Source organism: Rhineura floridana, chromosome 4 (assembly GCF_030035675.1).
Source record: "Rhineura floridana isolate rRhiFlo1 chromosome 4, rRhiFlo1.hap2, whole genome shotgun sequence".
NCBI classification, from domain to species: Eukaryota; Metazoa; Chordata; class Lepidosauria; order Squamata; family Rhineuridae; genus Rhineura; species Rhineura floridana.
The window spans coordinates 195,392,554-195,408,553 of record NC_084483.1 but is presented as its reverse complement, the minus strand read 5'-3'; the positions used below and the strand labels follow the sequence as shown (position 1 = coordinate 195,408,553).

General features: G+C 42.5%; 1 protein-coding gene across 4 annotated transcripts in view; it reads left to right on the top strand.

Annotated features, from left to right (window-relative positions):
- PSME4 (proteasome activator subunit 4) overlaps nt 1–16,000 on the top strand; it is a 113,132-nt gene that overhangs the window by 11,497 nt on the left and 85,635 nt on the right. For 3 of the 4 annotated variants that reach the window (XM_061625713.1, XM_061625712.1, XM_061625711.1), the window contains exons 2-4: nt 3,785–3,925; nt 4,890–5,006; nt 6,715–6,774. In XM_061625713.1, coding sequence (XP_061481697.1) covers nt 3,785–3,925; nt 4,890–5,006; nt 6,715–6,774 — 318 coding nt within the window. The remainder of the gene's footprint in view (nt 1–3,784; nt 3,926–4,889; nt 5,007–6,714; nt 6,775–16,000) is intronic. The other variant, XM_061625714.1, reaches the window with a different exon arrangement.

The window sequence follows — 16,000 nt, the reverse complement described above, 5'->3', positions numbered from 1 at the left end:
TTTCTCTGGATTCCCTTCCCCCCTTCTTGGTGAATTCTTTTAGCAGATTTAGCATAAAACTAGGTATTGATATGCAAAGTAGGCTATGATCTTTGGACTTGGTCAGACATTATTCTCTGGGGAGAAATACCAAACTGGTAAAAGGTCATTTCTGCTACATAGGCCACAAGATGAAAGTAATGAGAACCATACCATGTTTATTTGAAGATGGGAGTTCCCTTTATCTGTAGCATTCCTTCAGCCTGAGAATCAGTCAGGGGATAGGGGAATCCTGCCTTCAAATTAACATGGCACAGACAATTCTCTTGTTACTTACTCCACAAGAAATGGTGACTGGGGTAGAATATTGAAAACTTCTATGCCTTGTTTTCTCTCTGGTTAGTAAATCTGACCGGAGTCTATTTTGCCTTCATTAAGGTAAATTAAGTTTTCCTAGATGAATCGGATTATCCAGACCCTTTTCAATCAGGCTTCAGGCCTGGCCATGGGACAGAGACTGCCTTGGTCACTCTGCTTGATTACCTACGCCATGCATCAGACAGGGGAAGTGCATCCCTGTTGGTGCTGCTGGACCTCTCGGCGGCCTTCGATATGATCGACCATGGTATCCTTCTGGACCGTCTAGCTGGGATGGGATTGGGAGGCACTGTTTTATGGTGGCTCCGGTCCTACCTGACAGACAGCACCCAGAAAGTGGTGCTGGGAGACTCCTGTTCGACCCCTGGCCGTTGGCCTATGGGGTACTGCAAGGTTCCATTCTGTCTCCCATGTTCTTTAACATTTATATGAAACTGCTGGGAGAGGTCATCAGGAGATTTGGAGTACAATGTCATCAATATGCTGATGACACTCAGCTCTATCTCTCCTTACCACCTGATTGCAGGGAGGGAGTGCTCATCCTAAACCGGTGCCTGGAGGCTGTGAAGGGCTAGATGTGGGCTAACAAACTGAAACTTAATCCAGATACGATGGAAGTACTGCTGCTCAAGGGAAAAACTGCACCAGAGATGGGGTTGCAACCTGTTCTGGATGGGGTTGCACTCCCCTTGAAGGAGCAAGTCCGCAGTTTGGGAGTCCTCCTGGATCCTGCCCTGCTGCTTGAATATCAGGTGGCTGCAGTAGCCAGGAGTGTTTTTGGCCAACTCAAAGTGGTCTACCAGCTGCGTCCATTATGGAGGCAGTTGACTTGGCCACAGTGACACATGCACTGGTGACATCGAGGCTTGATTACTGTAACGCACTCTATGTGGGGCTGCCTTTGAAAACGGTTTGGAAATTGCAGTTGATTCAAAATGCAGCAGCCAGAATGTTAACTGGAGCACGGCGCAGGGAGCATATCACCCCTGTGCTTTGTCGACTCCACTGGCTCCCAATGTGTTTCTGGGCCCAATTCAAAGTGCTGGTTCTGACCTTTAAAGCCCTAAACAGCCTTGGACCAATGCACCTGAGGGACTGTTTATGCCCATATGTACCTGTCCAGGATTTAAGATCATCTGTCTCTGGTCTCCTCTGCGTGCCAGGAGTGAAAGATGTTAGATTGACAGGCATGCGGGAGAGAGCTTTTTTAGCTGTGGCCCCCAAACTCTGGAATACCCTACCCCAAGAAGTTCACTCTGCTCCCTCCCTGTTGGTTTTCCGGAGACTTCTGAAAACGACCTTGTTCCGGAGAGCCTTTGGGAGGGACTGACGGTAGATCCTGACACTGATTTTATGCCTTCTACGTTAAATTTTACCTTTGTAGTCTCTTTAGTACCAATCCCTATATATATATATATATGCGTGTGTGTGTGTGTATTTTAATTGTATTTTATGTATTTTAATTTATTTTAATGTTTTTGTGATTTTACTGCTTCAATTTTATTATGCACATGTTTGATTTTATTTTTGTAAGCCTCCCTGAGTGCCCTATTATAGGGTAGAAGGGTGGGATAGAAATATTTTAAATAAATAAATAATAAGGCAACGGCAAGCATGCAGGTGTATTATAGATGGGTTATTTATCTCTTGAGATGTATGCATCCAGTTTTTTGCCTCTTTGTTTTATCTTTTAAAAATGTTAAACATTTCAGATTATTAAATACCAATAGTGTAGTGGCAAGACCCTCCGTGGCGCAGAGTGGTAAGCGGTGGTAACGCAGCTGAAGCTCTGCTCATGGCTGGAGTTCGATTCCAAGGAAGGAGGAAGTTGAATCTCCGGTAAAAGGGGTCGAGGTCCACTCAGCCTTCCATCCATCCGTGGTCGGTAAAATGAGTACCCGGCATATGCTGGGGGGTAAAGAAAGGCCGGAGAAGGAACTGGCAATCCCACCCCATGTATACGGTCTGCCTAGTAAATGTTGCAAGATGTCACCCTAAGAGTTGGAAACGACTCGCACTGTAAGTGCAGGGACACCTTTACCTTTTTTTTGGTGTAGTGGCAAGTTCAGAAGCAAAGGGTCTCTTCATGACAGTCACAGCCACTCCTCCCCCTTTTTTGCTGCTGAATTGAGAATAAGATCCTTGTTAATGCCTTCTCCCACAACAACAGACATCCCTAGGAGCTAATAATCATGAAAGGGGAGAGTTTTAGCTACTGAGAAGAATCTTGTCAGTAGCTGACTTACCCCCTTTCTCTCTGATTGGCTACAATCCACAGGAAAGGACAAGGAAGCATGTTATAATGCTCTTCTCAGTGGCTAACTCTCCCCTTTCATGCTGATTGGCTTATAGGAGACAAAGGGACCCCACTGGAACCCTGCTCCCAAAAAAGTAAAGAGTCTAAGACCACAAGAGACCCTGGATGACTACATCTCTGCTAAATACTTTGGCTGGCTTTCTTATATTGCATGAGTAGCTAATGGGGTGCACTCCAGATGTTGTTGGACTACAACTGCCATCATCCCTTGCCATTAGTTATGTTGGCTGGAGCTGATGGAAGTTGCAGTCCAACAACATCTGGAGGGTATGATGTTGGGTACCCCTGTTATATTGACTGTCCATCAGTATCACAGCCCACCTTAGTTCTTTGGAGAAGCATGCTGAGTACACATAAGAATCTCTCGTATGAGCTTGTCAGATCACTTCATTCATTATCTAAGCCAGGAATTCCCAAACTGTGGTCCGTGAACCATTGACCATGAAGGTGGTCCATGGTGTGGCTGCGGATTTGTGGTTGAAAATGGGAGACTACACATCCACTGCATTAAATAGTCATATGGATTTTACTTGCATTTTATTGGTTCTTTTATTTCTTATATTGTATTTTATTGTATTACAATTTGAATTCTATGGAATACAAATTGTAATACACTAAAATACAATATATAAGAAATAAAAGAACCAATAAAATACAATTAAAAATCATATAGCATTTAGCATAGCACATAATGATTGCTACAACAGGCAGAAAAATCATTAAGTGGCCCACCAAGACCCTCAGCTATTTTCAAGCAGTCCATGGGGAAAACAGTTTGGGGACTACTGATCTAAGACTTTTCTCTCAGCTACTGTGCTGCCTTTGGTGGGCAATGGCTGGAGAAAGGGCTTTTTCAGTGGTGCCACCCTGCATTTGGAATGCACATCCCAGGAAGGCTCACCTGTTTCCAAATCTGATGTCTTTCTGAATTTTTGGTTTTTGTTGTTGCATTTTTCTGCTCTGCTGTGTGTATATGTTGTCTTGATTGTTGTTTATATTTTTATCTTCCTTTAGATTGAATCATTTGCCACAAGAACTTGATTGCTGAAGGATAGCATACAAAATGTTTAAAGAAATATTTTTCCCATTTGTCTTTTTTTCTTCTTAAAGGTATCTACGGCTCTATGGGAGAAAGTTTAGCAAAGAGGATCATGCCCTTTTTATCAAGCTCTTGTATGAGTTAGTAACTATTCCAAAGTTGGAGATCAGCATGATGCAAGGTTTTGCTCGTCTTTTGATCAACCTGCTGAAGTAAGTTACTCTTTGCATTGTTTTTATGTAACCTTATGTTCTACAGAAAAGTAACTTGGAAAAGATACTTCACTTTGAGGCTGGAGATAAGCCTTATTAGTTAAGACTGAGTCCACAAATTTTGATTGGGTTTAGTAGGGGACTTGTGTTCTGAACTCATGCAGGGCTTTGAAGGTGCTCAGAAGCACCAAAAACCATGCATGACAGACAGCATCCCATGTCTGGCAGAAGTTGATTCCTGCAGTTGCTCAGTCTTGCTGCTTCAAAGTCCATTTGAAGCTGGCACAAGGTCCAAAACGTGTCCATTCTTCACTTTTACACTTGTCACTTTGAAATATGTGCTCACTTATGGCAAGTACATTTGTGCACCCCTTGAAAAAAACTGCGTTGGGTAAATTTAAAAGGGAAGTTGGCTGAGCAAGGATTCATGCCAATTAGAATGTAAGGGCCAGATTTGATGTACTGCTGGCAGAATCTGAATCAAGGGTAAGAGATGGAGAGTGGCCTGTGGGACGCTCCTTTCTTTCAAACTTGTGAATTCCTCCTCCCTTTCCTACCACATGTAATCATAGTTAATCGTTTTATCAGCACCAGCCTAAACAATAGTGAAGGGTAACTATGTTGCCCTTTAAATAGAATTTGTTAACTTTAATCAAACTTAGTTTCAAATTCTTATTAAGAGGCATCCCTGGTTAGTGCTAACTACAGCTGTCACTGTAATGTGAAGTTACATTTGCATCTAAAATATTGCTTCAACTTTGTTTAGAAAATGTCTTGGTAGAGAATTTTCTTGGCATGTTATAGCATGTTATATATGTTATATTAGGAAGCTGTGTGAAAGAGGTGATGACTAAGCCAAACGTGCAGTCAGATTTTCTGTTGTACCATTTTCTGGGTATGAATGGCACATCCAGGTATAAGTAATCATCAATCTTAAACTTTGGTTTTGTTTTGTTTAACTTAGGAAAAAAGAACTTCTTTCAAGGGATGACTTAGAATTGCCATGGAGGCCACTGTATGAAATGCTGGAGCGGATATTGTATTCTAAGACAGAACATCTTGGATTAAATTGGTTTCCAAAGTAAGGTTTTATTTTAGAGTTTTTAAAAACATGAAATACCATAGGCTTACCTTTTTGATTTACAAACTACTAACAGGGCTGATGTTTTATTGGTTCCCAGGATAAGAGAGACAAAAAGCCAGAATTTGCTTGTAGGAATAACTTGTGATATTTATAGGAACTGAATGTGTAAAACCTGATAACTTAAAGTGGGTAGCCCAACAAATACTATCTTTCTTTCAGCTTACTGTTTTTTTCTGAGGTCCAGTTGTGCTGCATATCAAATATATTTTCTTCAGTCATCTGAACTGAAGATAACAAGATTTAGATCCATTTTTGTTTTACAGTGGGTGTTCACCATCTTCTATTCCTCATCTGTCTTTTCTGGTTCACAAATAAGTGACATGATTAAATTTCATTAGATGAGTAATCTAGTCTAAGCTTTTGGAAAGCACTATTTGATATTTGCAAGTTGTGGGTGAAAACTGACCATTTGCAAATAGAAAACAAGATAGACTTGTATTCTACTTAGTCCTGCTCAAAGTAGACCCATTGAAATTAATGACCCTAAATTAGTCATGTCTGTGAACTTCAGTGGATCTACTCTGAGTAGGATCAACATTGAATGCCTCCCAGTGTCTCACCCACTTTTGGCAGGTAGCACTATTTTAAAGAGGAGCCTTAGCTTAGTTGTGCTTTTCATGTGTAATGGCCAAGTTTCAACCCACTGCATCTCCAGTTAAAAGCATAATGTGTGGAAAGGCTGCCTCAGGCCCTGGAGAGCTGCTGCTGCTCAGAACAGACAATACTGTGCTGGGTGATGCATTGATCTGACTGAACACATCCTATCCACATGAAGAAAATTCTCATCTTGAAATTATACAGATGGAATAACAGCCCAGTGGTAAGAGTATGAGCTTTGTTCAAAGGAGGTTCCCAGTTCAATAACTAGAACCTCCAGTTAAATAGTCACAAGGCCAGCATTTCAAGCAAATTTTTCCAACTTGCTACTTGAGGTCTTTTAAATCAGGGGTGCCTAAACTGTGACCCTCCATATTTTGCTGGATTATAGCTCCCATAATCCCTGACTATTGGTCATGCTGGCCACAGGTTACACACACCTATATTAAGTAGAGATGCCAGTGGCTGAATCTTGGACTTCTTACTGCGAAGCATGAATTTACTTTTGAGCTATGTCCCCTCTCCAAATTTAATCTCATACCTCAATCTGGAGAGCTAGTTGAGGTATGCTTGTGCTCTTTGGAGTGACAGGTATGACTTCTAATTTTTGAAAAACAGATTCCCATGCAGTATTGCACACTAATTTTTTTTCTCTAGTGTGTGTGTGCATTGTGCCTGTGGGCAGTAGGGGAAGCTGCATTTTATCAAGCATGTGTCCAAAAACTTGGTGTATGGAGTTAAAGTATGCAAACTGGAAAGAGATCTGAAGAGGAGGAGAAACCCCGAAGGAACATTTACATTTTTAGAGTTGGCTAGACTAGAACTTAAAATGGTGCAGTGCGACTTCTTCTCTCATGGTGTTTTGGCAACATTGTTTCAGTGATCTTATTTCATTGTTGCCCTTTCTGATGAGTTGGGAAGGATGAATCAAAATGAAAAGAAATATGAATGGAATCATTTTTTGTCTGTGTTTTTGAATCATTTTGTTTACAATTCTACAATTTCCTTTTTCAATGTTTGTTTTTAAACCTTTCTTCTTTATGTTCAGTTCATGTCGACCAGGCTTGTCTTCACCTAAAACATTTGTGCTTAATGTTTTACATAGGTGGTAAGGACAATTTTTTTTTGCTTTTCGTTTAGTTCTGGCCGAAGTGTTACCTTCTTGCATGGCCTGTTCAGTTGTAACACTTGTCACATACATGTAACTTTTTCGCATATAAAACTGAACCCCCTCAATGTTAACATTACACCACAGTTTATGGGAATGTCGCACTGTATTTAAACCTAATTGTGAGAAAATACATTGTGTGTGAAGTTGCTGAAAAATATGGCTACCTGCTTATTTCTGTTAACTAGTAAATGTATTATTTAATAGTTACAGTGAAGGCGAATGTAAAGCTTTAATTATTAGGCATAATTTGCACAAAGCTTGGAACTGCATGAACTTAACTTTCCACAGAGCTTGGTAGAGTGGTTAAGGAGAGAAGATAATGAAAAAAGTTGGTTGAATTTTTTAAATAAACTCTGTTTTGATACTTGCAATGCAATTCTGTGCACTGCAGTAAGTCCCATTGTGCTCAGTGGGGTTTATTATCTAATGTGTGTTTAGGATTGCAGCCTTAAGATAAAAACATTTAGCATTGTTAGAGAAGGTTCTGTAAAATCTTTGTTCATGTTAGCAACCAAAAAGCTTTCAATAAACTTTTCCAGAGGCACCCCATTTTTGAAAAGCAAGATTTTAGGACTGGAAAATTAGCAGCATCTTTACCAGAACTCATTAACTGAACATGAAGGGTTATATTCAGTGTAGCACCAAGGTGATTGTTCTGTCAGCGCAAGCATTTCTGCTTGCCCAATGGAATGATCTCCCCTCTCCTACCTTTGCATGCTGTTCTGGAGGTTCTCCACACCCTTCAGAACAGATTTAGTGAAGGGCGTGCGGGAGGTGGAGGGGGAAAGTCCCATTTTGCCAGTGGAAATCCTTCCGCTTGGGTCTGCTAGTGCAACAACTTAGCTGAATACAATCTGAAATCTTTTATATGTTTGTTTGACATATGGGGGATTGGTAGTTTCCAAAGATACCTGTCCAGCTCTGGGAAACATATCTAAATATGCAATGTCTTTAAAACATCATAAAATTGCTCCACTGGAGCAGACCGAGATCCATCTTGTCCAGCATCCTGTTCCACATGGACAGGCAGATGCTTCTAGGAAGCCACAGCCAGGGTGGGGCATGATGGCAATAGCCCTCCCTTAGCTGACATTCAGAGGCATACTGCCCCTGAACATCATCATCATCGTTGTTGTTGTTATTTATTAAAGTTGTATCCCGCCCTTTCTCAGTAGGAGCCCAGGGCGACAAACAAAACACTAAAAACGCTCTAAGAATCTTTAAAACATACTTTAAAATATATTAAAACAAAACATATATATTTTTTAAAAGCTATAAAAATATATTTGAAAGCAATTCCAACACAGACAGAGATTGGGATAAGGTCTCTACTCTGAAGTCTTATTGAAAGAGGAAGATCTTCAGTAAGCACCAAAACAGAGATGGCGCCTGTCTGATATTTTAGGGGAGGGAATTCCAAAGGGTAGTTGGCACTACGCTAAAGGTCTGTTTCCTGTGTTGTGCGGAATGGACCTCCTGATAAGATGGTATCTGCCGGAGGCCCTCGCCTGCATAGCACGGTGATCGATTGGGCATATAAGAGGTAAGAACTTACATTTCCTCCATGAATTTGTCCCTTGTAAAGCCATCTAAGCTACTGGCTATCATCACATCTTGTGGCATTAAGAAAATTTATAAAACAATTAAATGAATTAAGCATTGTTTGAAGAAGTACTTTCTTTTGTCTGTCTTGACGGATATCTAGATATTTAATTTCATTGGGTGATTCCAAATTATTTTATTGCATTCATAGCCCGCCTTTCCGTCTAGGTGCTTAGGGCAAATACATGATTCCTCCCTCCCCATTTTATCCTTGTATGAACCTTGTGCAGCAGGTTAGACTAAGATACTGGCCTGAGGTCACCCACAGCTTAATTGCTGAGTGGGACCTGGGACCTGGTTTTCTCTGCTCCTAGTTCAGCAGTCTGGAAGAAAAATAATTCTCCACACCATGCATATCTTTTTATAAACCTTATGTCCCCCTGAATACTGTAGTCTTGTAGGGAAGATGCTCCAACTCCTTGATCACTTCGATTGCTCCTATTTCTACACCTTTCCCAGCTCTGTACTATCCTTGTAGCACAATATTCCAAAGGTGGTTTCACCATAAATTAGATAAAGGCCTTTTGATACCGACCAGCTTATTTTCAATCCCTTTCATAATAATCTCTAGCATGGAATTTGCCTCTCTTCACCGCTGCTGCATGCTGAGTTGGTTTTCAACTAGCTATCCACCACAAACCCACAATCTTTTTTGGTTAGTCACCTTCAGCTTCAAACCTCATTATATGTGAAGCTAGGCTTTTCACTTATTTATATCGAACCTCTTTTGCCATTTTGTTCCCCCTTTTTCCCCAGATTGGAAAGATCCTTGGTACTCTTCATAATCTGCTTGTTCACCATCATGAATAATTCGGTGTCATCTACAAACTTAGTTATGTTGTTGCGCACCCCTGACTCCATAACATTTAGTAACGTTAAATCACATTGGTCTCAGTACAGATTTCCACTCCTTCCCTCCCTTGTTTGAACTACCTATTTACTCCCACCCACTGTTTCCTCATTATTAACCAGCCCTCCTATTTCATGATGGTTAAGTTTATTCAGGAGCCTTCAGTAAAAGTTTTTTGGGAGTCCAATTATATAATGTTTATTGGATAGTTCTAGTATCCCTGAAGGATTATTCTTTACAGTTTGCTTGGTTAAAAATCTGCTGTGCTGCAGCCTCTGTCTCTTGACATATTGCATTCCATAATAAATTTGTTAATCTTTAAGGTGCTCCAAAAGTCTTTGTTGGCTGTGCTTCAGTAGGCTATTATGACAACACTTCTAGTGTCTGATGTTCATAAGCTCAAAGTCATCTCCACTAGTATATTTAATTATGGAAGGGTGAGAGGAGGCAGGATTCCTATTCTTCACTCCCATGGTGATCGACAAGGTATGAGCAGCTGTTGAGGGAGGTTTAAGCTCTTTCTGTCCTTGCTAGATCATTGTGTTTGTAACCATATGGATACCATGAAATGAGTAGTTGATGTGAGATCTTCTGTTGTGCCAACTAGTTGTATAAACACTGCTAGCTCTTCTACATTCTTCAGGCTTTGGTATTCAGAGAAAGATAAAATAAGATAGCATGGGCATAACAAGATATATTTTTTCCTTTGTTTTACAAGTCACTATGGATCTCTAAAGTTTTGCTTGGTAGACTCCTCTCCTTGAAGAATAATATGTGAGTTTGAAAGCATACATTGTTTCAAACAGTATACAGTACTGGTCTCATATTGGATGTTGCAGCATCTTTTATGTCCCTCCTTTCATCCTAAAGCAAGAGCAGAAAACCAACCACAAAACCAGGGAAGTGCTACTAGCAAGAAAAAAATGGTGAGGAAAGTTGTCCTTCTATAACCGGAATTATTTTACTATCTTATGCACTTGATGAGAATAGCTATTAAAAATGTGCCCCTGAGGAAGGATTGTTCCAGAATACTGTACATTGGGCCTGAAATAAATCTTTCAAGCACCTGGAGTGTGGTCCTCCATTCTTCCTAGGGACAGCACTTTTACCCAATAGACAAGTTGTTGCCTTTATTCTTTTCCACCCTTCCCCCAGTACCCTTAGACTCCTACTGGCAGGAAGGGTAGGATATAAATCTAAATAATAAATAATAGTTTGCAGTCATCTAAACTCAGTTTGTGTCTTCAGGTGAGATTGAAGAGTTCATAGATCCCAGAGCCCATATGCAATATCATCACTACAACTTCTGGAGCTGGTTTAAATTTTTAAAATTTGAGTTCAAACCTTCAACCAAAGAAAGTCCTTTTTAAACAAAAATGAATCAAATTGTCTTTCATAGTATTAGTTTGAGTTAATGTCCTTCTTCTTTCATTTGTAAGGAACAACATTACTGAATCAATAATTTGCCTCCAAATATTTATTGATGTATCAGAAGAGGAAAATAACAGTTTTACTTACTTAGATCAGGTATGGGGAACCACTGGCCCTCCAGATGTTGCTGAACTACAACTCTCATTAGGCCCAGCAAGCATGGCCAGGGATGATGGGAGTTGTAGTTCAACAATGTCTGGAGGGCCAAAGTTTCTCCACACCTGACTTACAGCTGGCCAAACAGGTTTTGAGATGTAAGTACTTGTTTGAGACTTCCTAGCAGCTTTCTGATTAGTTTCAATCAATTTGGGAAATTCAGATGTATTACCACTCACTACCTCCTGGCAATTGTTGTCCCTTTGAATTGTGAGATCACTATGGTACTGTGACAGTAGAAGCTAAAACTTCAGAAATTCCCTATTAGTCTAGACCAGTGCTTCTCAAACTGTGTGTTCTGAGCGGGTCTCGCAATAAGGGGCTTTTTTGCCTTTCACTTGGTTGACAGCACCTTTAAGAGACAGGCTCGCTCCCTCCCTCCCTCCATGTATAACATGCTTAAATTGAATACCCATACATACTGCCTGGAAATACCTGTGTTAACCTAAAAAATGAAAAACAGAATGTATGCTTGTTCAGTGTTTAACTCTATTCTTGTGTTTTCTGTTGTGGAGGGGGAAAATAAGGTTTGAAATGTTGAGTAAGTTTTCAAATGGATCCACTTCTCAATGTTTGAGAAGCACTGCTCTAGACCTAGCAATCCTGTCCCTCTTGGCTCAGCCCTTCAAACTTCCCTTGCTTGTCTGCATATCCCCTTCTCTTTCCACATCCTATGTATAGTTTTGTCCCAGTTCTTTTTTTTGTCTTTAACTCCTCTTTCGATGTCATATCTCCATAATTTATTGTTTCCTCAGGTTCCTATTTTTCTGCCCGTATTGCCTTATTTCCTTAGCAATTCTGTCTTTCCATAAGCCGTCATAGAACATCCCTCCCTCTCCCTCAATTTCTTCTGTATTTGCTAGTGTGTGACACAGTATGACCTCTTGCATCAGTACCTTGTATCCTCAGCTCTTTTTCTCAAGTCTTAGTCTCTAACTACCTTTCCTTCAGGTGCTTCTTTCTCAAACCATTGTTTATTCTTGGGGTTTGAAGTTCTGGCAAGCAAGATGAGCCCAAGGCTTTCTAAACTTGCTTGCTCTCCTGTGTCTCTGCCTGCACTCTCTAGTTTGACGCTGGTGAAGGAAGGTGAAGGCATGTTGCCTTGCCTGTGTTCCAGATGGGTTCTCCGAGCTTGGGAGGGCGGTTGTGGTAACAACAGATTTTTGGTTGGCCAGCTTGAGTGGCCAAAATTTGTTCACCCTTTGTCAAGTGGTTCTGCATCTGTACCCTTTTTTCAGCTTTCTTGCCTCTGGGCTCTTTGTTGCTTATCTTTCTTAACTTCCAGAATCCCTTTCCAATCTGTACCCATCACTTGTGTGAAATTTTAATCTCAGCCAAAATGACAACTGTCCCTTTTCGCAGAGAAGCTGGGTTGAGAAAGGCTTTGCATGCTGAACAGTTGAATATTCCAAATCATCACTGTCAGAGGTTTTGCTATTGCAAGTGCAATACAGACCATCTACCTGTGTGAGTTTCTGCAAGACCTGCTCCCTGCATTTCTGGCTGATTTCCACCTGGCCTGGAAGGGCGGGGCCCTGTCTCTCTCCAGCTACAAAAGCAGCAACTGCTGAGGGGGCCAGAGACCATCTACCTGTGTGAGTTTCTGCAAGACCTGCTCCCTGCATTTCTGGCTGATTTCCACCTGGCCTGGAAGGGCGGGGCCCTGTCTCTCTCCAGCTACAAAAGCAGCAACTGCTGAGGGGGCCAGAGACCATCTACCTGTGTGAGTTTCTGCAAGACCTGCTCCCTGCATTTCTGGCTGATTTCCACCTGGCCTGGAAGGGCGGGGCCCTGTCTCTCTCCAGCTACAAAAGCAGCAACTGCTGAAGGGGCCAGAGACCATCTACCTGTGTGAGTTTCTGTAAACTTGCTCCCTGCATTTCTGGCTGATTTCCACCTGGCCTGGAAGGGCGGGGCCCTGTCTCTCTCCAGCTACAAAAGCAGCAACTGCTGAAGGGGCCAGAGACCATCTACCTGTGTGAGTTTCTGCAAGACCTGCTCCCTGCATTTCTGGCTGATTTCCACCTGGCCTGGAAGGGCGGGGCCCTGTCTCTCTCCAGCTACAAAAGCAGCAACTGCTGAAGGGGCCAGAGACCATCTACCTGTGTGAGTTTCTGCAAACTTGCTCCCTGCATTTCTGGCTGATTTCCACCTGGCCTGGAAGGGCGGGGCCCTGTCTCTCTCCAGCTACAAAAGCAGCAACTGCTGAAGGGGCCAGAGACCATCTACCTGTGTGAGTTTCTGCAAGACCTGCTCCCTGCATTTCTGGCTGATTTCCACCTGGCCTGGAAGGGCGGGGCCCTGTCTCTCTCCAGCTACAAAAGCAGCAACTGCTGAAGGGGCCAGAGATCATCTACCTGTGTGAGTTTCTGCAAGACCTGCTCCCTGCATTTCTGGCTGATTTCCACCTGGCCTGGAAGGGCGGGGCCCTGTCTCTCTCCAGCTACAAAAGCAGCAACTGCTGAAGGGGCCAGAGACCGTGTGTGTGTATGTGTGCGTGAACCTGCTGCTCGGGATGTCTATAGACTACTGGGGTTTTGTTTTGTATTATATGTTATATTTTACTCTATGTTATATTTTAGTCTATGTGCGCCGCCTAGAGTGGCCGTTAATTCGGCCAGATAGGCGGCCTAGAAATAAAATTTTATTATTATTATTATTACAGTATACACCTGAATGATAATGATAATCAAGATTACGTCCACAGAGAATGTTGCTTATTTTTGCTGTACTGTTTTTATGTAACTATAGTAGTTCATAGATGTCATTCAGGGCTAAACTCTGCACTTTGTAAAGAAAACTCTCTTTATAACTATTGGACAGAAAAAGATCTATAGTATAGTATGTGTGTGTGTTCCTGGTAACAAAGCCTAGAGAAATGAGTGAAAAAGTTAGAAAAGTTGGCAAGTAAGTTTGCTGGGTTTTTACAAGCTATTCTGCCTTGCCTTGCCATACATAGTATGGCCAATTATAACAACATCAATTCAGTATTTGTGTATTTGTACATAAACATAAAACAAAACCCCAAAATAATGTAATGAGATCGGTGCAATAGATCCTGTCAATAACGTTGCCACCTTATTTTGAATCAGTTAAAGTTTCCAAACACTCTTCAAAGTTAGACCTTTTTGAACTCATTACAGTAATCTAACCTTGACATTTCAAGAGCGTGAATCACTGTGGCAAAGTCATCCTTACTTCTTTATACATTTCCTAAACAATGGTGTAAATCTGACCATTGAATCGTCTTAATTTACAACTGAACAAAATATTATTCCTATTGTTTCATTCTTGTAACCAGGTCTTGCATCCATCTTCCACTGGATACATTTTTGAGGCTTTCATTTTTTAGCTATAGATGGAAAGTCTTTAAAATACTCCCTTCCAGGATCTTTCTTATGACCGGTAGCCATGACAGTTTGTGAGGTTAACAGAGCAATCCAACTTCTGGGGAGCTGGCGGAGGAGGAGCTGGCGGAGGAGGAGCTGGCGGAGGAGGAGCTGGCGGAAAGCTCAGCAGGATCCTCCTCCCACTCAGGTGCTGCTGCCGTGACTGAACTTGGGTTCTGTCAGGAGCCATGAGCACGAGCCAGCTGGGAAGCACCGGCTCCAGGGAACAGGCTTCCTCAGGAGTAAGCATTCCCCGTAGGCCACACTGGGGCATTTTTTAAATTATTGTACTTTGCCAGCCTTTTAGCCAGTGGAGTTTCAGGGGGGATTGGGAGCAGGGGGGGTCTGGATGCGAGGAGGATTTCACATAAGTTTCCTCCTGTGGCTTCTCCCTGGCCATGCCTTTGTAACACCCCCATTTTCGGGGCCTACATGGGCCTCCGTCTGGCAGGGTGGCCATCCCCTGCGGAATCCCAGGTAGCACCAGCAGGCTCCTAATGGAGCCGTATCTCTGCCGTGGCGGGGGGCTGCTGCTGGCGGAGCCTGGAGCTTCCCGGTGTAGCTGGTGCTCTGTGGCATCCAACTCACCCCAGCCCAGCAGAAGGGTGAGTTGGATTGGGCCCTAAGTCTAGGAAAATAGGAATCTGAGAATTGGACCATTTTGACTTTTATTCTTTCTATAATAATAATAATAATAAATTTTATTTGTTAGTCGCCTATCTGTCCAACTATTCGGACACTCTAGGCAACTTACAATAACGGTTAAAATACAATATACGATATACAATACAAAAACAATTTACAATATACAATATATCTGATATAAAACATCAATTAATACAACAGAAAGCTAATCCACCCTAAAATTATAGGCCTGCCTGAAGAGCCAGGTCTTTAAAGCTCGGCGGAAACCCGTCAGGGAGGAAGCATGTCGGAGGTCATAAGGGAGAGAATTCCAGAGGGTGGGGGCCACCACCGAGAACACCCTCTCCCTGGTCCGCACCAGTCTGGCTGTTTTGACTGGTGGGACCGAGAGGAGGTCCTGTGTGGCTGATCTAGTGAGGCGGCCTAATTGATACTGGAGGCGGTCCTTCAGATAAACTGGGCCGAAACCGTTTAAGGTTTTAAAGGTCAGCACCAACACCTTGAATTGAGCCCGGTAAACAACTGGTAACCCAGTGTAGATCTACTAACACTGAAGTAATGTGATCTAGGCGACGGCTATGCTTAATCAAGCATGCCGCCGCATTCTGTACCAGCTGCAGTTTCCGGACTGTTTTCAAGGGTAACCCCACATAGAGCGCATTACAGTAGTTCAAGCGAGAGGAGACCAGGGCATGTATCACCTGTGGGAGCAGATGTACAGGAAGGTAGGGTCGTAGCCTCTGTATCAGATGTAATTGATACCAAGCTGCCCGGCTCACTGCTGTCACCTGAGCCTCCATGGACAGCTGGGAGTCAAGAATGACCCCTAGGCTGCGGACCTGGTCCTTCAGGGGCAATCTTACCCCATTTAGGACCAGGTCGATGTTTCCCAACCTTCTCCTGTCACCCACAATCAACACCTCGGTCTTATCGGGGTTAAGCCTCAGTCTGTTCACGCCCATCCATCCGCTTACGGACTCCAGGCACTTGGACATGGTTTCCACAGCCAACTCTGGTGAGGACTTAAAGGAGAGATAGAGCTGAGTGTCATCGGCATATTGATGACACTGCAGCCCAAAACTCCTGATGA